The following is a 22,457-nucleotide window of genomic DNA, read 5'->3' on the forward strand; positions in this document are numbered from 1 at the left end:
ACGTGGGGAATTGGGCGGACGATGAACATCCCACCCAAAAGCGTCTTAGTGGTATTTGACCACTCTTTCCGCTCGACAGAAAGGTCTGGGTAAGGTTTGCGGATTACTCAGACTTCTCATCAACTAGATAGAGCAAGCCCGCTCTAAGGGTGGATCGCTTTTCTTGCTGCGGGAATTTTACTGGAATTACCCTGAGTGCACGAAAATTTCAACGATGAGAGCTTACCGGATTATAAATGCGAGCAGATTTCGGCTTCGGCCCGAGGTTTTGTTAAAAGATGACGTAATACATAACTTGTTTTGGGACGAATTGTGAGTTTCGGCCGTTGGGTTTTTGAATGATTAGTATGAGGCAGGAGATAGAAAGTGGATGAGGGAAGAATATATATAAGAAGTTCAGTTCCAATCTCTTCAATCTCACATACAATTTCTCATCCTTTAATTCCCCGATTAAACACAACAGCAAAAATGCCCTTCACCGAGTTGGTTGTCCCAACATTGAAGACAGATCCCGTAACGGAAGCAACATTCACCACCGAGATCGCACCTATTCTCATCACAATCCTTGATACACATGCCACTCCTCCTAAGTCTAAATACTTCGGGAAGATTCTCCTCGAGAATGGCAATGATGTGTCGGGGGACTTCAGACTTTGTGTTGGGCTTGGTTCGTCATTTCCTCTTCCTTCCCCGTTTCTTTCCCTTTCCTCCTTTCCTTTCTCTTGATGTCATCATGTTCCATTCCCGTCCTACTACTATCCTTTCCCTCCTCTCAGCGCTCGCGCAAATTCGAACATAGACTGATCCTGATTCTTCGACAGAGTGGGAAGACGCCTCACATTTCAACACCTTCGTCGCATCAGCCAATTTCCAGAACTTCAAATCCATCGTGAAGCCTCACTCTGTTGCCCCGCCAGTCCCACAGCTCTATAACACGGATCTCGGGCCGAGTGTCGTGTTTGGGAATGCGCTGACGGAGGTGTGGCAGGTGAAGATCGGGGAGGGGGATGAGAAAGTAGTGGAGGCGAGGGGAGCGTGGGAGAAGTTTGTTAGTGCGGTTGCAGAGGCGGGTGGTGTGAATGGGAATGGCGATAGTATTCAAGGGACGAGTCTCAATCTAGAGGAGAAGAGGTGGGTTGGTGTGTTGGGGTGGGAGGGTAGTGAGGTGAGCTTGAAATATCTTCTAACCTTTGTTGGTGGTTGAGAACAGTTGGCTGACTTTGGGATTGTAGATGAGAGAGAAAGTACTTGGGAGTGCAGCTGTGAAGGAAGCGAGGAAGAGCCTGGATATATTGGTGTGGAATACGTTCGTTACTGCATTTGCGAAGTAACTGTAGACAGCGAGAGAAGAATTCGGAATATCCACACTTAGAAACTCTCACACATTCCTTAATACTGGTAGCTTCCGTATGATAGTATGTCAACTTGACAATCTAAAAGAAGTGGAAAGAAAAAGAAACGAAAGCAACATTATAGTATATTAGCCGTAGTGCAACAATTAAGACGTCAGAGTGTAAACCGTACAATAATATGATCCAATCTAACGAAGTCTTGCGGATCAGGATATAGGTCTTCGCATCTTTTCAGTGTAGTTCATGAGACCCATTTTCCATACTGTATAGTTAAAAATCTGTACTAATTATTATTAATTAAAGTGTCGGTATCAGTGGGGAATTGGTATTGTAAGGCATGGTCAGTATGTATCATTGTAACTTAGCCAAGAGTCTTAGTCATGGTCGGTCGCATACAAATTAGTATGTGAGCGAACATAACAAGAACCAGACAACAATCCATGGACCTGATTGGACGTACATTTCTGTTCCGACATAAGATAAATTAACGACCGAATCAGTATACGGTGAATTCGAGAGCAGATTACCCCCTTGACACTCGCGCCTTCTTTTCTGGCGCCCCACAAAGTTAGCGCTAAACCTAATATGGTCAAAGAAAATCCCATCATTTTTCTTGATGTATTTCTGGTAGATCATCAAAATTACCGTAAATACAGTTTCCAGAACTGGGCCAATTATGTCTTCGTGGCGATACGTAGCCTAGCTTGAGTTTTAGCTTATCAGCACTTGTTAAAAGCGTATGGACTAGTATGCATTCAGGACGAATGAGATCAAGCGGAACCAATTCAGGATAAAATGATTGGTTGAATCGAAATAAGCATGCGATCGAGGGCAGGTTGAAATCCCCCCCCCCGGTATGTGCGTATACTCGGTGGTTATTACACCGAGGTTGCTAGTTGAACCAATTTACCATACAAAACACAAAGAAATGTGGGTTCCTGGGTGATCAATCGCTTGCTAGTGGTAAAATACCACTCGATGCGCTGACAATAAGATATGACCTTAGTTCGTCACCTGATTATCCGATTTTCTGGTGTACAATTTTCGCTAGACCCATGAAAACCAACGGATACTAAAGCTTCGGTTATTTTTCTCCCCAAATGGATGAAATATCATACGATACTATAGCGAATATATAGTATCTCCAATAAGTTCGGTAAATGATTGCATTACTATCTTGAAGTCCAATACGAGACCTAATAACGGACAGGCCAATCTCCGGTTCCCGTGAAGATACGCATTTGCTTTTGCCAGCTTTATACGGTATCGTTGTAATGTGTACGGTCGATATGGTGCTGTGAGTATACCTTTCTAAATTTTGTCGCTATCAATGAATGAATGGCAATAGAGCGACCTGGAACGCCAGGACTCTGAGCGCTTGATCACCATATATGGAAACGTGAGCTATTTGCCAACTCCCGATGGATGAATGCAGATTTCAAAGATTAGCACAATTCAAGAAAGCGTTACCCAAACCACTGATAGTATGGTGGGCATCCGTGAAAACCGAGCAGGATAGTTTAAGAAACCTTGATCGTATATTCAACTAGTAAATCGAATAATCTTTCTATAGAAGCTAAGAGAATAAACTAGTCCCATTTGCCTCAACCAGGTCTCGAAGTCACAATTAATACACCCTCTACCATGTCGCCATGTATTTCACGATCATTGCCTTCAAACATGGATTATGGTCGGTCATAAAACATATGTCTTCTATGTCTCCGGCCTATATCAGGTTGAAAACTAGGTTTCAAGTGAGCTCAATGTCATTTAAATCTACCAAACGGTCGTAGCTGGGAGCCAAATAAAGCTCCACGCAAATGACTTGGGAAGACTGACCCACGACCCACGCGAAGGGTGATTAACACACAGTCAACTTATCCGGGGAGTCCATTTTATATTTGCTGTGATGCGAGATGATTTGGGAGAGCTACAAAGAAAGTACATCCATTTTAGGTGAACGTTGGACGGAACTTGATTGATGGTCGCTGTAAAGTCCAGCGTTTACTGGAATTCTCCTGTGGCCAAGATTATGAAAATCTCTTAATTGCGTTTGGGCCTTTTTCATCTTATATTTGCCATCCTCGTGATGAAAAGCCGTTTTCGAGTTATAAATAGCATTTCCTGCCCCCAACAATGAGATGGTGTACTATGCTGGCTAGCTAGCAGAGAAGGCCATGTTTAATATGGCAATCGCGCCCGTGTGATCAAGTTCTTAGCATAGGCTATTTAAGAAACATTCAGGATAACCGATCTCAAAGCTCCCTGCCTAAACTTTTATACTCCAATCTTATCCCAAACAGTCCAGAAACTCACGTAAGATCCTAGATCTCAGAGGTCAAATTCAATCTCAGTTCGATCGACCGTCATTCACCGAACCTTCAGGTGATACCGTGGATTTCCATCTGACAGCGAGCTTTCCAGGCCATCCCTTCACATAGATCGGCTAGATCGACATAGTAATCCCAGTCCTCCCACTGTTCTTGTGCCTCTGCTGCATCAGCGTCTTTCCGTGCTACCCTGGCTCGACGCTCCCAAGCGAAAGCATATATATTCAGCGCACTGTCGTCCTGATAGGCAGCATTATCCTGTAGGCGGGGACCTTCCCCGAATTCCTGGTGTGCTCCCGAGTTTGATGCCATGGCATTGAAATCAGTGGTATAGCATTGAGTGAGCGAGATTTGCGCGATCGAAAGATGCGTATCTTTAATAATTTGATGTATTGAGTCAATAAGGTGTAGATAGGTGGATAAGATATGCCAGCCGTCGTAATCTGGTAGTTTAGTAGTAAGTTGAACTAAGAAAATTGCAAGAGGTTTTGAAATACCCACCACCTTTTAATTCCTTAGCCACAGTATGCGTACCACAAGGATCTCCGTTTGCATCCAATAATACTGACGCAAAGCAGGTTTTGGCAGGAAAAGCTTTCTGGGACATTGAACGCCACTTGGCCCTGAATTCAAAATAAGTGGTGAAAATAGGACGGGGAGATCGGCCGCTTTTGAAATTCGCGGGCCTGACGTCGGGTTTTGGCGAGGCCTAGTCCCAGCTATTGAATGCGCGGCTAATTTACCCAACCAATCGCATGACTTCTAATAACCCAAATTCTCTACAAAAATTCTGCCACATTCTACCAGCCAGCCAATAGCATTTCCAATAGGGCGCTATCAGGACTCTTCAACCACCTACTGTAGATGGCTCATGTGGACTTTCTCATATATTCATCCTGGTCGTAATCTACTGGCATTCGTTTCCGACCAATGAAATTTAATGGTCCTTACGTAGCACTCAGAGACCAAGCGTCGTCCGTCATTATCCCATCCATAGATTCATTCTCTTTCAGGAAGACCCAGAGACCCATAAAATCAAAATGATCGCTTGAACCCACCCTACCTATTATAATGCATGATGCAGTCAGTAACCAAGGGATATAATAAAACTTCTTTTTGCAACAGCTACTGTGCGAGAAAATATTGACCATTTCTATTTCCACCAATAATCTCTCCAGATATGCCCTTGGGGTATGAGATATGCTTGACCTGCGACAGCAAAACATCGCAAGGACCTTTCTGCTGTGATATATGCCGTTATTTCTTGATGCACCCATCTCTATCTATGTCAGCGCCCGACACTGCCAATCACTTCAGCATCTCTTGCGATCAAGTCTCATCCAATAGCTTGATGAATTCGATATTCCTAAAAGAATCCTCGTCAAATACAATGAGATGGTGCCAGATAGGTCGAGATATCTCACTGCCCACCGATATCTCGAGAGAGCAGCGAAGTATCTTGAAGACTTATGAGCATTATTTTGATCAAGTTCGACTCATGAAAAGACAAATGCTTCCTTGATTTATCTGGGCCATTGAATTTCTGATTGTTGTGGTAAGCGAAGGAATTTCAGGTTTGAAAGCAATCAGTGCTAATTAGGCAGCAGTACAGGGATTCCTTTACGACCCATGGGGGCATCATTATCGTGCTGTCCGCAATGTGAAAGTTCTTTGCCGATCTAGGGTCTAAGACGGTGGCCGTTCAGGATGGGGCAATCTGGGAAGAGCTCGATCAGACAGCTGCGCGTCAGGGATTGGCCGTGATCAGCTGCACGTCGATCGCGGTGGGCGGGGGATTCGGTTGGCTCGGGACTCCACGGTTTGGTCATCAACAATTTACTAAGCGTTAAAGGTCTTGCTATGATATGAGGCTGGTGCAGATCAGGAACCAAGCCGAACCATCGGAATTAATCCCGAGATATCTATACGCAGAAACATGTTGATTGAAAATCAACTTGTTCTTATCGTTGTATATAGAGCCTCAAGTTTCCCTCCGAGTAATAATAATCATTTCCATACCTCCGAACCACAGCAATAATCTTTTTGCGTCTTGGCCATTTAACCAGATGACTCGGAAGAATGACGAATTCTATCAGGTCACGTATCATTTTTTTTCATTAATTGAACGCAGATTCGGGGGTTCTAGGAAATTTCGAGCGGTCGAACGTAGCCCATTGAGGCCACACGGTCGCTCAGCGGACAGGTTGCGTTCCGTGGAGACAATACGAAAAACTCACTCGCGATGAGCCGCTTGTCGGAGAAGCAAAATGTAGAAGCAAAATGTCATGAGGTGTCCATGCGGGCTGCTTGCTCACCACGACCAATTCAGTGAAACATCAAGTGATGTCTTCGAAAGACTTCCAGGTCGGGATTGGCAGCTGGTGTGGTTCAAAGGAAGATGGATCATTATTCAAGAGGGAAAATGAGGCTATATATTCGATATGATCAAGCTGGTTTCCATCGAAATTTCGATCATTGAGATCGATCATCGACCCTCCATCGAGCCACTGTTTCGTGCATCCATACTCGAAAGAACGAGCAGGCGCGTCGAGAGTGACGGATTAAAAAAATTTAATCTTGCATCTCTACAGCCAAATATGATGGTACAAGTGGACTGCAGAGCATGAATCTGGGGTTGCGCTTTTTTGAAGGTGAATTCGTGATTTGATTGTATAGTCGATGGGTATTCAACAGGTAATCTAATGGAGCTTCACAAGTTCTTAGCCAAATATCGTCATGATCGAGCATTTTCAATCCGCAAAATTTGCCGCTTTCGATTGAATTCGCCATAAAAAATGTGGGACATCTGACCTAAGGACGAGACGATTTCAAAGTATCATCAGCAAGGAAACAAAAGCAGCGAGAATAGTGCGAAGGAGACTGTCCGTGAAGCGGCCCCCCGTGTGGACGGGGGAGAATCTCTCCGAGGTGCTACCGGGAGAACGAGGGCCCCCCGGCCTACGAGTACCAACAAGGACCTTCGAAGTAGAGAGAGTGATCACAACGCCTATTGAGACAAGAGCTTCAGCAATTGTGATCAAAATCTCTCCTTGATAGTAACAGGAACCACTCCCATAGTCCCAGATTCGTTCCACGTGCCAATTTCAACCGTGTAACTTGCATCGTCGTTAAATTCTCGAATTCATTCGACGACCCGGGCTGCATAGAGGCTCTTCAGGATAAACTACAAATCCTTATATCCTTTACATCGTCAACAAGATCGATTCTTCCTTGAGATCCGTACATGGAGCAGACCATCCGTATACCGCCGTTATGTCGAATAATCATGTCGTCAACATCGTCAGAAGTCAGGTTATCGCATTTGTCGTCCTCATTGTAAAACTGGCCGCTGCGTATATGTCAGACAATACCGCCTTGAATACTAAGGAGTAGTAGAAATACCTGGCAAAGTTTGACTTTTCGATACGGATGTCATACTTCAAGTCATCTTGAATTTGGATATGGAGGTGTTGCTGGAACAACGAAGAGGCCATGATCAACCGATAGGTTGATTGAATCGGAGGAACTGTTTGCCTGAGCAAGTAACGAATATTGCATTAACGATCTAAAGATCGAAAAAGGGCCTGGGGATAAGCACTATTTACCAAGAGGAGAGGTGACGTGTTTATGACGGCTGCTCTAATGGGGCACCACGTGCGTCGAAAAGTCACAATTGTCCTCTCAGATTGTTTCATTCTTTCGAAATTCTTAAGATCTCCTCATCCTAAACCTCTATTAAACCGATCTCCTCCATGAAGTCCAGCCAGTCTAGCAGTGTCACGCCTACCCCACCTGACTCCGCTTGGCCTACGGCCCACATTTGGGAAACCATGGACGCGGCAGACCGTGCCAGCTAGCTAGGACAGATACGGAGAAAGGTTTCAACGCAGCGAGCGAATTCTCCATTTTCATTGAACTCGACGTACTGGGAAGGGATCCTGCGGCGGATCTCGAGGCGGATCTCTGCGCGACGCAGACTTGGCCCTATTCTGAGTACGCGGTTCAATTGAAGAGTATCTGCCCATACGGAGATGAAAAGAGCCTAGCGCTTGAGTAACTGACGCTGCATTGTTGCGGCACTCGGATGATCGATTTTCAAAGCGAAGGGGCCCACAGCAGGGCCCCACCATGCCAGGGCTGTGCCACAGCGGTTTCGACCGTTCACAGCGGCCCATCATGGCCACTGACTGACTGAGCTTAGGATAATGCTCCTTTATGGTCCTGCAGATGTTTACCAACGGTCGTTGTGTATATAGCCTTATCTATTCCCGCTGAAATAAGACAACCAATGTTCCTCTGAATCACTACAGGTGACAGTACGCTAGTCGGTGGTGGTACCGAACCGCTGTTGGAAAGACCGGTGATGGAGAAGCATTTTTTTGGGAGGTTATCACCTGTTTCCCCCTCGATGGATGGATGCTACAGGGATCCTCTCGTCGAACTCGACATCATGGGAGAAGACTGTCTTTCCCGAATGAACTTCATAAAGTTTGTACGGGTTTGATTCGGAGTAACCCAGCAATCGGCAGTCGGATGATTTGGGCCCGGGTTTTGCTCGGTGCTCCTTCGGTATCAGTACCCATGCACGGGAGCCGATCCGTCGCAGATGCAGCAGTGACGGCGGCTCCCGGTGTCTAATTTCATACGGGGCCTTCTTCTGTAAGATCGATGCTGCAGCGCGCAGCTTGAGATAGACCACCGTGTCCAAGAGCTCGATCCACCAGGAAGGAGGAAGGTTCGCATTGGACAGGAGCGTGTTGATCCGCTCCCTGATGGTGCGATTGGTACGTTCGGCCAGTCCATTCTGCCCTTTGCAGTAGGGCGGCGAGGTATCAAATTCAACTCCTTGGGATTCGAGATGTGTCTCAATGGGCAAATATTCTCTCCCGTTGTCGGTGAGGAACCTTTTTATCCGGGCGCCGAACTGTCGGTGCACCCAGGCCTCGAAGCTCTGGAACTTCTGGAGCGCTTCATGCTTCCATCTCATGGCATATGCCCACGAGCCTCGAGAATAATCGTCAGTAAAGGTGATCACGTACCTGGAGCCATCTTTGGCCATTGGCATCTCCATGATGTCCGAATGAATCAATTCGAATATTCTCGTTGAATGCAGACGTGGCCGTCGTGCACGGGAGTTCCTCTTCTGATGCTGCTTACCCGACATACACGCCGGGCACTGCGGCGTTGCCTGCAGCTGCGCCGGCGTCAGCGGTCGGTACGGAGTGCCAGTCTGCCGGAGGGCCACCCTCAAGTCGCCCCGGTTCAGATATCCCATCCGAGCGTGCCACAGCGCTTCGGAGGCTTAGTCCCCTCCTGTGCCCGCATCTGCTTCGAGTATCCGAGCTTTACCACCGAGTTCAGAGGTTGACGCTGTACATTCTACGTCACTTGACTCTCGAGGGTCGTCGACGTCCATGGCCACCGCCTGCGGTTCCAGGGAATCTGCATGGTCATGGGTCGCCGGCGCCCTCGCGAGGTGGACTCGCTCTCGGGATCTCTTGCTCACATGGCACCGCAGGATCAGTAGATCCTCCTCCGCATGGTAGGCGGTCCCTACCGTCCGTCCTCGGCGTTGCACGAAGACGTTCTGCGGGTGCGCCACCACCAAATAGCGGTCTCGTAGTAGCTTCGGCACGCTGATCAGGTTTATCCCGACGCGTGGCGCGAAGTATACATTCTTTAGCACCAGAGGTTGGTTGAACTTCCCCCGGAGCGTGAGCTTCACCGTACCAATCCCTTCGGCTTCCACTGGATCGCCCGCCGTGTCCAACATCTCGCGATGGATCCGAAGACTGCTGAAGCAGCTCCGGTCCCAGCAGATGTGGCTGGTGGCAGCCGAGTCCAGGATCCACCGGGGTTGCGGTGCGTAGGTATAAAGGGTCGTCACCCTCGCCCTCACGATATTGATCCTCGGTCTCTTGGAAGTCGGCGGGCCCTGCCGATCTTCCATCTGGCTTGATGGTATATTTTGTAAATTATTTCTTGGTGAGCCGGAAACACTCCGTTCCGCCTTCAGGGCATGGCCCATAGGCGGCTGTTGTTCGCGCTGCTTCTTCCAGCACTCCGCAGCTACATGACCGCGCTTCTTGCAGTAATTGCATTTCTTGGTGTTTTTCTGCACCGTGTTGATGAAGGGGTGGCTTGTTCCGCCGGGGACTCTCTGGGGGAACGTTGCAGCGTCCTTTCGCTGCACCGTCTGCTCGGCATTTGCTAGACGGTTGCCAATATTTGCCGGGTTGACAGGATCCTTATCATTCTGGATCGCATCTACAATCAGGATGTATTCCGGTCCGATCTGCGTCAGTAGGATTGCAATGTGCGCTCTGTCGCCGATGGACCCAGGGGCGATCGCATTCAACCGATGGACTAGCATCCGTACACGATCGACGAATTCACGTGCACTGCCTCAACGCTCGCCGGTGGTCTCACGCAGCTGGGCGAACAGCTCGCAGAACGTGGCGAGCTCTATCCGCCGATACCGTTCTTCAAGTTCATTCCAGAGGTGGCGGGATGTCTCTAGCCCCGCGACATGGATACTGATATGGGGGGGACAGATATCGGAAGATAGTGTGGTAGGCCTCGGCTTCGCGGCGCGACCATTCACGGTGGCGCTCGAATGCCTGGACCTCCACTTCGAGGCGCGCCTCAATCGCGCGTTGCCTCACCGCCCCGTTGAGGTGCGGTTCCACCAACGGGTGGGTCCGCCGTAATGGGTTTGGCGTACTTGAATGAGCAGTCAGGACGCTCAAGGTCGCCCAACACGACATCCCAGACTTGCCTCGCTTTGAGGTAGGAGGTCATGAGATGTTTCCAGGTCGCGAAGTTGTCGCTTCCTGTCAGAGGGAAACATTAGGCTATATATACACAACGAGAAGAACCAAGTTGATTGGAAAATCAACTTGGTTCTTCGTATAGATATCTAGGGATTAATTCCGATGGTTCGGCTGGGTTCCTGATCTGCACCAGCCTCATATCACAACAGATAGCGTAACTGTAGCAATAATGGCGTAATGTCTATGATCCTTTTAGCAGAGAGACCATTGAAACTTTGCTGCAAACGGTGACATGTCTCCGCTACGAGGGTAACCTTGCAGTACCCCATGTCGGCGAGACTGTAACAGTAGCAATGATGAGATATTATCAGTGATTCTTTGGCGGAGAAAGTCCAACTGTGTTAGTGCTCCAAGAGAATTTGAGTAACAGGACTTCGTAATTTTCATCAAGTTACTGAAAATATATAATCCCTTGCTACTTTTGCCATATTCTAAGCGGTACTCTCTGGAACATAATGACGACTGTGTAGATTCGAATATTGGAATCTTTAAATCCTTATTCTCATTTCCAGGGGCTGGGCTCTTTTAGCTACAGTATTGAAACCCCGAGAAATTGGTATGAAATCAATCTCCAGGGTTTGATCAGTGATTAATCTTTTCACAAATTCATTATCCAACAGGGCCATCGTTCTATCTGACTTCACAACCACTTTCTTTTTTACCTGCGCATAATTGGCGGATGATTTCGCACACACGCACCTCACCAAATCCTCTGTAGTCCGCTGTTTGAGGTAGACTGCGAAATAAATATCATCGTCTCCAAAATACCCAGCCTCTTTGTATGTGCGGAAATATAAACAAAGCACTAAGACATTATTAGACTGATCAGAAGCTACCGAGAAGTATATGGACATACGTGCTTGTTTCAAATAACCAGAACGGCCAGGTGACGATTGCTGCGGCTTTGCAAGATTTTCAACTCTTGGAGTTAAACCCAAGTCGGAAACGTGGACATCTATCTGACGATCGGAAGCGCGGGGCGCTGTTTCGGTGGTGTTTCCAATGGGCCTAAGTCCATCCAGGTGAAATTGATCACCAAATGCACTATTGAATTCAGCCAATAGCTGTGTAGGCAGTCTACAGGGATCCTCAAGAGGGTTCGTTAGTTTTTAAGGAGCTCGGTCCAAGGTTTGCGGAGAGAATACACACTTTCGTTTCATGATCTACAGCTCTTGTGGTTGAGTTGCGATTCTCAACACATAAGCGCTTTCGCTTTGGGTCTCGAGGCCATACAGACAGCGATGAATGGCTGACGCCAGAATCTATGAAAAGACTTGATTGACGAGAAGCATTCACGATAGTATATGGGCCCATAGGCACATTCAATGGAATCATCCTTTTGGCAGGTTGGATGCGCATTGACAAGTTATGGATTGACAGCTTGTATTTTGACCTTTGTTCAACCCGAGACCTCACAATACCCCAAGAATTTTGTCCGTAGGCAACTTCCATGTGGTTTGGTAAGTTTGCTTGCGAAATCGCGACTCTAGCACTTCCATCTGCACCTCGTTAGCCTAGAGCTTGCAGGTAATAGTAAGAACCTACCGGTCACTGAATCCAGGAATCTTTCCTCCTCCTCTCTAACGTGGTATAATTCGTCCAGTAGTTGTAATCGTTCGATCGGAGAAATGTGCAGTTGAACAGGCCGCCCTGCATCTTTCAACTTCTGCGCGGTGATTCTGTGGCTGGCGCGTAATTCGCAAAGGATATGGACGAGCAGCTTAATGCGCTCTGATTCAAGGGTCAGTTGAGTCAATATCAAGGGGGAAATAACTGCTTTTCTCACCAACTTTAGGGAGGTGGTCGGGTTCGTGGTGGCTCACACCAAGTGGCCACCATGGCGGTTTTGTCTCTTCAGGACTGAATTGCTGTATTTTGCCTGCCACGGTCTTCCTTCCATTGTAGGGATATTGAGCTTTCTTGCGAGGCTCGACGAGTCTTATATAGGCTTTGGCAATAACCCGGCAATTGGTTTGCTGTAAATTCTGGAAGACCTTTTCATAGTATTGACGGAGAAACCCTTGGTCATTGACAGATATTGTGGCCATTTGGACATCGAAGTTACGCTCCTGGGTACGGATTTTTCTTCTGAGTTGCAAATTTGCGCCTATTTTTGCCATTCTAGGAACGGTAGGCGCTAGCGATGATGTGGGCGGATTCAGAGACTTGCTGTCAGGCAGTTCTGGAGCAGGCGTTGGAAAGCCGCCTTTACTTGATCTTGCCACCGCCTTCAGAAACTTCGAGGTCAATTGAGGGGACAGAATAGTCTGGGCACTTCCGGAGATGGAAAGAGACGTCTTGTGGCGAAGATTTCCTTCTTGATCAATAAAGGTGAGGGCCTAATGCTGACCAAATTCCCTGTTGAGTTGTTGTCCCGGCACGCTGGTAATTTCCATCTAGCCAAACTTCTCCTGGAGCAGTGGCGGAGACGATAGGTTACCTTCGAACGGCAAGACCACTCGACCGTGATGTGGGCTTCGCTTCGTTGAGAGACAGCGTCCTGTTAAGGCCTTTTGCGTGCGGCAGGTTAATAATGGAGAAGTTCAGGGGCTAGCGAATAATCAAAACTTTGTGATCTATCTATTCAGCCTCGAAGCGAACCAACTGGCTGGCTTATTGAAAGTGGGAGCTGCCCCAAGAAATGCCCCAACTTGCAACAAAGATTGTCAAGCGATTTCCCTCTACAGAACGAAATTGCTGTGTCGTGCCCCCAGAAAAACGGCCAGCAAGATCCCTTGGGAATGAAAGCTACCACTACGTTTAGGTGATACAAATTCGAATAATTAAATCAGTGGCGCGATTATAGCTTCTTGGGCTCGATAGCTGCCCGAGCTCTAGCTGATGCAAGGGACCCCCTAATTTATGAGAAATCCAATGATAGTGGACATCTAACACAAATGACTACCCATGACAGAAACACACACCCTATGCCTACTGTGGTCGAAGTCTTTGTAGTACAATCAATGGGCAGAGAAGGATAGGCAAAGGAAAAAGGCTCTTACGGAATATTCTATTCACATCTTGCAGGGTTGGTCTCATCTTCAATAATACACACGGCGAGTGATAATAGTCGGCCTATGTTGCATAATGGCTCGGAAAATACCCCTTGGTAAGGACATGTTGTGAATTCTTTCCCCGTGTTTTGAACTCGCAGGGATACCATATATGCTCTCATGATAAGGACTGCCGATATCTACATACTATCAAGGCCCTGTAGGTCTATTAGCGTAAATGGCCGGCACCGTTGTGGGTAGACGCTCAGCGATGCAATGAATGAGAAATCGATGTCAGGCATGCGGCTCCGGATGACCACCAAGAGCTGAACCGGCAAAAGGGATTGATGGGAAAAGATCCCAGCATCAGTGTTTGCTTAACACTATTCAAAATTTCTGATCGTAACGAGGTAGTCTACATTAGAATATTCACAGTGACTTAGCTAAGTTCCGCATCTGTCCAGTTTTCTACTTGCTCTCCCTCCATTTGCGATGGGCTCAACCAAGCAGATCGCTGGAGAATATATTCTTAAAAACCAGCAGTGATTGCAGGGCCTCTAGAATACGATGTTTTACGCAAACCAACACCTTGACAATAGCATATTAGACAGAAATTGATGCTAGTAGAAGCAGGAAAACAAAATATCCCAACAATAAGATATCAAAAGTAGGCTGGTCGATGATTCTGCATACGGATATATCCCTACGATGTTGGGTGTCAAATATTCATCATCGAAATGAGCGATTGTCATCGTTTAGGACAAGTTAATTGATGCCGCAGAATTGGTTTTGACTAGTAGAAGTTCATGTTTATGAAAGTTGACATAATGCGTTCTTGGTGTTTTGATCTGGTAGCTGCGTCACGAACGTTGAAGCGACGTTGAAACCCTGAATAAGACTTCAGAATAGTTTTTCATCGAGATGAAAACAGGGGTTCCAATCGAACAAGTATATAATCAATCTTGAAACGGTTCAGCACGCCACGATATGAGGGCCAACTCGGTCGGACCCTCGATCGCAGCTGCGCTAGCAGCAACGCGCCCGCAGCACTATAAAAATGTCCCCCAGACCCCAGCACAACGGTCTCTTTGAAAACACGCCCCAGTTAGCCCAGCCCTAAGACATGATTAGTTGCTCTTCCACCTCGCCCGTCTTGGACTGACGCGATTGAACATCTTGAGCTTGGCCTATGTTTTGTGCCAGGACAAGAGAGCACAAAGTGGCACAGGTCTGCATCGGAAGATGGCCTGGGCTTGAACCTGCTTTCCGTGATTCGGACCGAACGTGATCTCTCATACTTGTGATTGAGCTGACGCTTGCAACATCGCCTCTAGCTTGTCTATGATCGATGGAGAACTACACCCCTGGCAGGTATGTGGATCGATGCCAGCATTTGACACCATGCTGAAAGATTCCCTGAGAATCATGCCTATTTCTAGTGTTACACGAGTCGAGTTGAAGTATGCGCCTTGTCTAGCTTTGGGAATCTTACTCAGGGTGTGAAAATAGTGATAATGTAGACCCTCCCTGTGATCTCTGCTGACTATGTCACGGGTAGATCGCGCCGAAAGCAGACTCTCATGTTGATTTTCAGAACCAGATATGATTGGTAGGATCTCATCAGTGGGGGTTTTTGATCGGTCATCTTGGGCTTACGATTCGCTAGGTTTAAGCCAATGCTTCCAGCTCAAGCTGCGCGCTGTTAGTCAATGCTCGCCGAGCCCTTCCACTGTCGACAGCAGAATCACTCGCGGTATAGTCCACCCTGGTACATTGCCATTATTATTGCCTATATTCATGGCCATGAGGTTGGATATTGGGTGAAGGTTGGGTATTTGTCCATTTTACACAGGATGAATCGCCAATGATTGTTTCTTTTGCAGGTTCACTGACAATATTGTGCCCGACGCGACTGAGCTGGGAACGACCACCAAGCTCGCACCGTCATCGACGCGGCCGGCTTGATGAACAATGAATGGAAATGACCTCGAAACGGTAATACCTTTACACCGTCGGATCCGTCGGATCACGGCCAAGGGTGTGTGGAAGCTCATCGGCTCCTTGAAAGATGTCATCCGCCATGAAACCGCAGCAATCGAAACCACCCAGAATGAACTTCAGGAACTTGTACATGGCCAGAATATTCTTCAGGAACAAAAAATGCAAACCCACGAAGAGCTGAATGCTTTGCGAGCGCAAATCGAAGCGGCAAGGCTGACTGCCAGATCCTGGGCCGAAGTGGCAACAAGGGATGACAATTCATCTCCAAAAAGTCCAAGGAGAACCGAGAGAGAAACTAACTGTAATCTAGGCGCGTCTGTGGTCGCACTGGATATAAATCTGGAAGTAGCGGAATCCGAACAAATTCAAATGGGACAGATGGACCGTTGGGCAGTTCATGTGGCAGAGCTGATAGGCATCTTCTACACCATCAATTTTGTGTTCAGACTGACCTATCAGTACGTCGGCAACGCGTTCAGACGTCCAATGAAGGCGTCGATTCTAAGTCATGGCGAGTCGGCGCTACAATCAACCCAAAATGCTAGAACTTATCAAGACAACGGATTCTTCCTGCAATTCTTTCAAGAGCCACACCAATTCAAGAGAAAAATGCTAGCTGAAGAAGATAGGATTTGCGGAGAAGCTGAGAGTGTGTTTTGAAATGCGATTCTATACGAAGAAGGTAAAGCAGGATCCGGCGAAATCGGCAGAATGGCGAGAAAGTTGGGCTTGAGTGTTGATTTGGGGGCAGGAACTGGGTTTCTGGGCTTTCGCCCCCAGACTTGGAGGCATGGACCCTTCGACCTGCGATGACCCAGAGAACGACTACTCAGGAAGCTAAGCGGCAAGGCAGGACCCACCCCTTCCGAATGTAGCTGACAAGGGAGAACGCGTACATTTGGGGAAAGATCAAGGCGGGTTTTCCTAGTTGACTTATGGTTTCTTTGATGAAAGACTCATCATAATAGAGCCCTATAACTGTGGAATAAAGAGGCGTTCTTTCTGAATTTAACTTGTCTCATTCGATGGCGACTCGGACTCTTCAGATCGAATTAGAAGTTGAATTACATTACGCCGGTCACGCTTTGGCTGGCGCGAAAGATTCCCTTCGAGTACTAAGCTATGTGATATTTCAAGCCTTCTCAACCTGCGCGCACTTCCATGAGTCTCATAGAATATGTCTGCCAGAATACTGCGTGCTAAATCCGTCGACTGCCATATAAGCAAGAGATTGTTCCCAGTGTTCACTCTCAAAAAGCCTCAAAAGAAACCTCGCGCCATAATATCTGGGTACCTCTTAGAATCCAATCAATACTAGCTACATGGGTCACACTCCGGGGAAAAAGCGTATGCAGTGAGTTTGAATTCGTCTGCGAACGCGATTGACTTCGATCTGCTCAGCTTTGAGGTGCAGTCTTAACCACCGTTTAGCACGTGGCGACGGGCGCGAGTCTGGTGTGAACTGGCCAACTGCCTGGAATCTTACTATTGTGAGCTTTTCCCCCGTCGCATCAAGTGCTGGTTGAGTTTTAATCCGTCCGCCCTCACTTCTTCGTCCACTTTTCCGACTTCGGCCCCTGCCTCGTTTCGCTGCCTTAAGTGGCAATGAGCAAAATTCGCCAGACTCATGATAGTAGGGTCGCTAAGTGATCATTCCAAAAGAACACAACGGACATTTGAAATCAGTCAAGGGCCAATATGCATCTGCCCAAATGCTTGCTCTAAGTCGCGAGCTGAGGTCACTCCGCCAGCAGTTGGATGATTTCGACCGCCTACGGCTGATCCACAATCTGGACATCTTGATAACTCCATAGCTCCCCCGCACTCGCCGATTGTAAACGGATGCCCATTCTCGCAATAACAGTCACCTCAGGCGGCATACTGAGATGCCTTAGGCTTAAGGAATCTCAGTATGCCGCCTGAGGTGACTGTTAGTTAGTACCAATGCTCCGTTCCCCGAAACTCACTTGCCATGGCATTCAAGACTGCCATGCGTTCTTCGTTGGTCACTGGCGCGTAATGTGTTGCACCGTTGAGCATAGACCTGCTACCTTAAATTTCCTGGCTTAAACCACGTGTCTGGCTAGGATGCATGTTGCAAAGCCTTTCCGACTCTTCGAGAGCGTTTCTAGCTTTTTCGCGTAAGTCTTCAGCGTGCGATGACTGTTTCGAGGTTTGTAGCTCCAAGGTGTAAAGCTGTGCAAGGAAAATATGTCCTTCAACCTGTTGGATGATGCGATGGGAAGATATTGAGTCGCTTATCAGGAGCCGACTTTCCTTTCTGTTCTCTTTCGGGTTGGCAAACAAGTCACTCTGATCCCGAACAGAGTGTACACGGCTTTTCATGAAAATGAAATCCCCCAGAAGAGCCAAGTCTAAGCGGAGCAGCAGCACAGCGGCTTGAATTTGTCCTTTAGTCTGGAGTACGCTTTCATGAAAGCCGAACTGGCCAGAAGTCGTTTTACGTCGACGTGCATTTTCGACCATATTGCGGACCTGGATGAATGGCTGCTCTTCCAGCTTCATCCTCTATTGATACTCTTTTAACCTGCAGCGAAGAGCCAGAATGCCGCTCCAATGGACTTTGGATGTTTTCTTGATCCGATAGCTCATCAGTTCGACTTGATGCGCAGAGGGTCCATCAAGCCTGGCTTGTATATTACCCCGGAACACCGCCGCAGCTAGTGCCTCGAGTCTATTGCGGTTCTGTAGCTCATAGAGTACACGGGGTAGCTCCTGGGCAAGTGGCATGTACCGTTGGTTCACATACAAAATCAGCTTCTTTGTTGCTTTATCGAGCAATGCACGTCTCACGAGTCTTCCATAGCGAGAAAGTCCTCTCAATGACCCGCGACACGTGGCACATGTCCGGATGTCCTTAATCGAAAATGGTGTTGAGGATGCAGATATCGCGGTAGGCCTTTCCAGATCGTCCAGACAATAATGCTTTCGGAGATCCATTTGACCGTCCATGCTCTCGATGGTCAAAAAGTGCCCACACTTCGGAAAGATGCAGGAGTTCTCTGTGAGATTGATCTCCTGGTATGATTCGCCTAAGATGAAGTCCACGGGGGTCTCCTTGATCTCGGCGGATGCGCATATCTGACAGTACTTCTCCGAGGGGTAAATTTCGCCGCACACGGACGGGCATTGGTGACCGCATGTCGAAACGAAACATTTTTGCAGCGTAAAGAGCATGGGATGTGATCGCAGGGCGCCGCACAAGGCATCGAGCAAGTACTATGAGGACATGATGATAGACATTGTGAGACAGCGCAAGGTGCACATGACTCAGAGCATTGCTGTGGGCATTTAGAGTGGCCACACTCTACACCACGAGGTGATGTACATGCAGGGCATGCGTCTTGTCCATGGCATTCGAAGCTACAGGCATGAGAACAGGTGGAGAATGGTCTTCCGCACTTTTGTGTACAGGCTCCATGTTCAATTTCCTGACCTTTGGGTACTCTCATGGCACAGCAGGAGCGCCTGCAGTTATGTCCACATGCCAACACGACCTAGCAAGTTTCTTCGCATATATACGCGTCACTATCAACATCTGTATGGCAGGCGACAATAACAGTATGATTACAGCGCGGAACCTGCTTTTTTTACAAGTATGGGGCACTGGACGAGATCGGGATTTTGAGCTTGCCAACATGGAAGAGTGGCCATCGAGTGTCCGCATGGAAGAATTCGTTTTGTATCATGAACGGGGATATTACACCTTTTTGGGCAAGGGTCACCACCGCGTTTTGGGCAAGAATGTGTGCAGCCCTTTAGTGATCGAGGACAAGTTTCCGAGCAATAGACAACCTTGTGAAGTAACTCCGAATGACATTTTTGCTTGCAGGGATGACCGCATTGAAGGCGCCTGTCGCATTGGAGACTGCATCCCCCTTCAGGTGAGAGTTGCAGGAAGTGCTCTGGCTCTATGATGGAAATTGAAGTCTCGGGATGGCGAGGACAATTCAGTTCCAATTGGAAACCCAAAAGCCCATCTTGTTCCAAGATACCGAGGACCTTCCCCCCATGTCAACGAATGTGGGAGAGCGACCTTCGATCGGGAAACGCCGAAAGGCCATGACGAAGTTGACTGACCTACTCTGATATTGCCCGGTCGCTGTTCATGGTGCTACTCATTGGAAAATATATTGAAAGCTCCATTTACTTATATGGGCTTGTGCAGGCGGCTTAATATCGCTGGAGCTGCTCTCGAAGCTGACTGGCCTTGTTAAATTGTCTAGAAAGATTTGCTCAACAGACTTGGCTTCAGTCTCTGACACTTCGGCTTTGTGCATTGGTGCAATACTTTCCGTAAAGTCATTGCCAACACAGTCGCATTCCAAATTTTGAAATGGCATTGCTTTCGTATCGGGTTCAACTGCATATGACGGAACGTAGATGTTGGACAGAGTCGCCTTGCAGGATAGAACAGTGATGGGTGTTTCGATGATTAGGAGCTGGAAAGCGTTCTGCTTTTTTGCTGCTGTCCCATCCCTATCTTCCTTGGAAAGACAGAAGACGATCTGTACGAGAGTTAGCCATATTGTATAGATTGCTCAGTCTTCAAGGCAGAGGGTAGCTGAGCAGGTTTCGGGGATCCTTACCTGGATCCAGTGGTTCACATCAGGTTTACCTGCTTTGGTGCTTGTATGAAGTCGTTGCCACTGCGGTATTTCTTTCAATTCAGGGCATCTGGGCAATTGCACCTGTAATTCAATTTCACGTGTTTCCAGTACGTCCCCGAGCAGATTCCAAGTTTGCGTATCTGTCGGTCGTATTTTGTCCCGGTCTGAAGTGATCCGGATTTTGCTGCCAGGATAGGTGCTTCTATATTCATTCCCCGCCTGCTTTTCAAACAGAAGCACTTTTCTTTTACCCAGCTGTAATACGCGAGTTTCCCGTCCCATTTTCCAGTACTGCATTTGCTGAGACACATATACTTTCAGCCACCAACATTTTAGGTCGATGAAAGGAGTCAGTTTCAACCTTATTGGTATCCGGGAGCCTAAAGGGAAGCTTCTGCCGAGGAAACAAACATCATAGTGAAGCTGCTCACGCCAGTCCTTAGAGATAATAATTGACTCAGTTAGTTCCAGTGAGTTTTCTGAAGGCAATCGAAGGAGCGGGATATCCAGTTGTGAACGCATTTGTGAACGGAAAATTCCAGGGAATTCGATTTTAGCTTCGAGGTAGTAACGAACAGATACAAGCCCAGTGCTGATAGTTTCAAGAAATGAGTCGTGCACGAGAAACTCGAAAGGGTAGATATAACCGCCAGCAGGAAACATCGTATAATGGCCTTTCGGGCGACTGTTGTTGGTATGTTGGGGGCTTTCGCTACAAGGGCGCGGAAGCCCAGACCGATCTAAGCTGCCTGAATAATACTCGGGAGGTAAAAGTTGCTCAACCTGCAATGCTAGAGCGTTGATTTTGACAATCTGACCAATCTCTTGAGCCGATATAGACTTCTCGCACAAGTTGTGATAGCCGCTGTCTTGTAATGTCGCATGCCCGTTCTCAAAGTAGGTAATACCACATGTGATCAGATCCTGTCTTCTAGTACTTCCTAGTGAATGCATAGAATGATGAGTTAGCCACATAAAAAAACATTGGTGGTGCCACAATAGCGCTCAAGACAGGTAAAAGACGTACCCCCCAACGGCTGGAACCTAGCAAGACCATGGAAGGAGACGCATATGCTCTTAATTTTGGTCGGCTTGGTGACCTCAAGATGGAGATAACCCCGAGAGACTGCCGGCTGATTCTTGGAATGGCGATCGGGCTTTCCGTCTCCTTGCAAGTATATGACAGGCTCGAGCAGTATGAAGCTCAGTTTCAGGCCCCCTCGAATACCCACAACATGGCTCGAGGAATGGCAGCGACCGATTGGAGCTTCCAATGACTGCATCACGCACTTCTCTCGAGTAGCAAATCCTGCGACCGAATCAGACCCATTTCTACAATATCATATATAGGCACGTTACTTCGGTTCGATGTACAGCCACCGCTGAAGTTGGTTCTAGCAGAACAGGCGACTGATAGTTCTGGACCGATCGCAGTTGGCGATGAATTAAGAGCAAAAGGTGATGTGAGAAAGCTAACTATCACAGTGGCTAATGATCCCGCTATTTATGATGTTACAAGACTTGATAGTAGGTGCGCTTGACAGCTGATGATAAGTACTAAACGGCTCTAAATCACTTCGGCCGTCGGCGCGGGATAGAAGAATGCTCATTCTAATTCACGGATCGATGACCCTCATTGGAATTGGACTATCTCTCGGTGGCAATATGTTCGAGCTCCGAGCAATGTGTTTCCCGTCCTATCTACCGGGGTTTCGAAAGGCCTGGGCCAGAATTACCCTATGGCGCAGCATAATGTGACCGGGGGCGGATCGCGCCAAGTTTAGGTACTGTGTGGTTCGTACCACTAGCTCATGATTATCTCCAAGTGTAATTATTTCAACGTAAGGGTAGATGGAGAAGTTCCCATAGCTAGCGTCATGGTAAGATAGAACCATGGGTAGAGAGCTGTCCCCTGCCAGATATTCCCCGCCGGCCGGGCAATAGTATCCAGACTATTGGACGGTAAGTCGTCAGTCAATCGGGCGAATCTAACTCTCGGATATCCTTCGTAATCCGATTCATCCCAATATTAGAAAACTAGACCATAGATTAGATGATTCGAAGAGAGTAGCCTAGAGCTATCGCACCTAATTTATAGCGTTCAGCACAGGTATGGATATGAGAATGTCACTGTCTGCTCGCCAATTGAAGAGCAGACCGCACACCATGAAACATGAGGAACGGATGGGTTTCGTATTCGAATGGCCAGGCCGGGAATGGCATGGAGGCGCGGTCTCCCAAGCTATCAAACTGCACGCCCTCTGCCCTCTCAATTCGCTCAACTGGCTCTTCAAGCGCCGAATTATTTAGCACCGAG

At 47.7% G+C, this 22,457-nt stretch overlaps 7 protein-coding genes across 7 annotated transcripts; 1 reads left to right on the forward strand and 6 right to left on the reverse strand.

The window, feature by feature from the left end:
- Positions 1 to 447: 447 nt before the first annotated feature.
- On the forward strand, positions 448 to 1,331 carry N7509_006489 (uncharacterized protein; the record flags this gene model as incomplete). Its single annotated transcript, XM_056631126.1, has 3 exons — positions 448 to 667; positions 822 to 1,165; positions 1,233 to 1,331. The coding sequence occupies exons 1-3, from the start codon at positions 469 to 471 to the stop codon at positions 1,329 to 1,331; spliced, it is 642 nt and encodes a 213-aa protein (XP_056488387.1). The 5' UTR covers positions 448 to 468.
- A 2,402-nt stretch (positions 1,332 to 3,733) lies between these two features.
- N7509_006490 (uncharacterized protein) lies at positions 3,734 to 3,994 on the reverse strand (the record flags this gene model as incomplete). The annotated part of the gene is made up of 1 exon (XM_056631127.1): positions 3,734 to 3,994. One exon carries the CDS (start codon positions 3,992 to 3,994, stop codon positions 3,734 to 3,736), a length of 261 nt encoding a protein of 86 aa, XP_056488388.1.
- A 2,712-nt stretch (positions 3,995 to 6,706) lies between these two features.
- Positions 6,707 to 7,176, reverse strand: N7509_006491 (uncharacterized protein; the record flags this gene model as incomplete). Its single annotated transcript, XM_056631128.1, is given in 3 exon segments — positions 6,707 to 6,852; positions 6,868 to 7,031; positions 7,085 to 7,176. 3 exon segments carry the CDS (start codon positions 7,174 to 7,176, stop codon positions 6,707 to 6,709), a joined length of 402 nt encoding a protein of 133 aa, XP_056488389.1.
- A 4,751-nt stretch (positions 7,177 to 11,927) lies between these two features.
- N7509_006492 (DUF2841 domain-containing protein) lies at positions 11,928 to 12,911 on the reverse strand (the record flags this gene model as incomplete). Its single annotated transcript, XM_056631129.1, has 4 exons — positions 11,928 to 12,029; positions 12,068 to 12,246; positions 12,302 to 12,832; positions 12,866 to 12,911. The coding sequence occupies 4 exons, from the start codon at positions 12,909 to 12,911 to the stop codon at positions 11,928 to 11,930; spliced, it is 858 nt and encodes a 285-aa protein (XP_056488390.1).
- Positions 12,912 to 17,561: 4,650 nt separating this feature from the next.
- N7509_006493 (uncharacterized protein) lies at positions 17,562 to 18,035 on the reverse strand (the record flags this gene model as incomplete). The annotated part of the gene is made up of 1 exon (XM_056631130.1): positions 17,562 to 18,035. One exon carries the CDS (start codon positions 18,033 to 18,035, stop codon positions 17,562 to 17,564), a length of 474 nt encoding a protein of 157 aa, XP_056488391.1.
- Positions 18,036 to 18,038: 3 nt separating this feature from the next.
- N7509_006494 (uncharacterized protein) lies at positions 18,039 to 18,707 on the reverse strand (the record flags this gene model as incomplete). Its single annotated transcript, XM_056631131.1, has 1 exon — positions 18,039 to 18,707. One exon carries the CDS (start codon positions 18,705 to 18,707, stop codon positions 18,039 to 18,041), a length of 669 nt encoding a protein of 222 aa, XP_056488392.1.
- Positions 18,708 to 19,681: 974 nt separating this feature from the next.
- Positions 19,682 to 21,423, reverse strand: N7509_006495 (arrestin C-terminal domain-containing protein; the record flags this gene model as incomplete). Its single annotated transcript, XM_056631132.1, has 3 exons — positions 19,682 to 20,038; positions 20,120 to 21,081; positions 21,168 to 21,423. Coding segments are annotated over 3 exons (1,575 nt in total), but the record flags the coding sequence as incomplete, so codon positions are not given.
- Positions 21,424 to 22,457: the final 1,034 nt, after the last annotated feature.

The sequence above is a fragment of the Penicillium cosmopolitanum genome (genome assembly GCF_028827165.1).
Source record: "Penicillium cosmopolitanum strain IBT 29677 chromosome Unknown utg000007l:1.0-333516.0:1.0-333752.0, whole genome shotgun sequence".
Taxonomy (NCBI): domain Eukaryota; kingdom Fungi; phylum Ascomycota; class Eurotiomycetes; order Eurotiales; family Aspergillaceae; genus Penicillium; species Penicillium cosmopolitanum.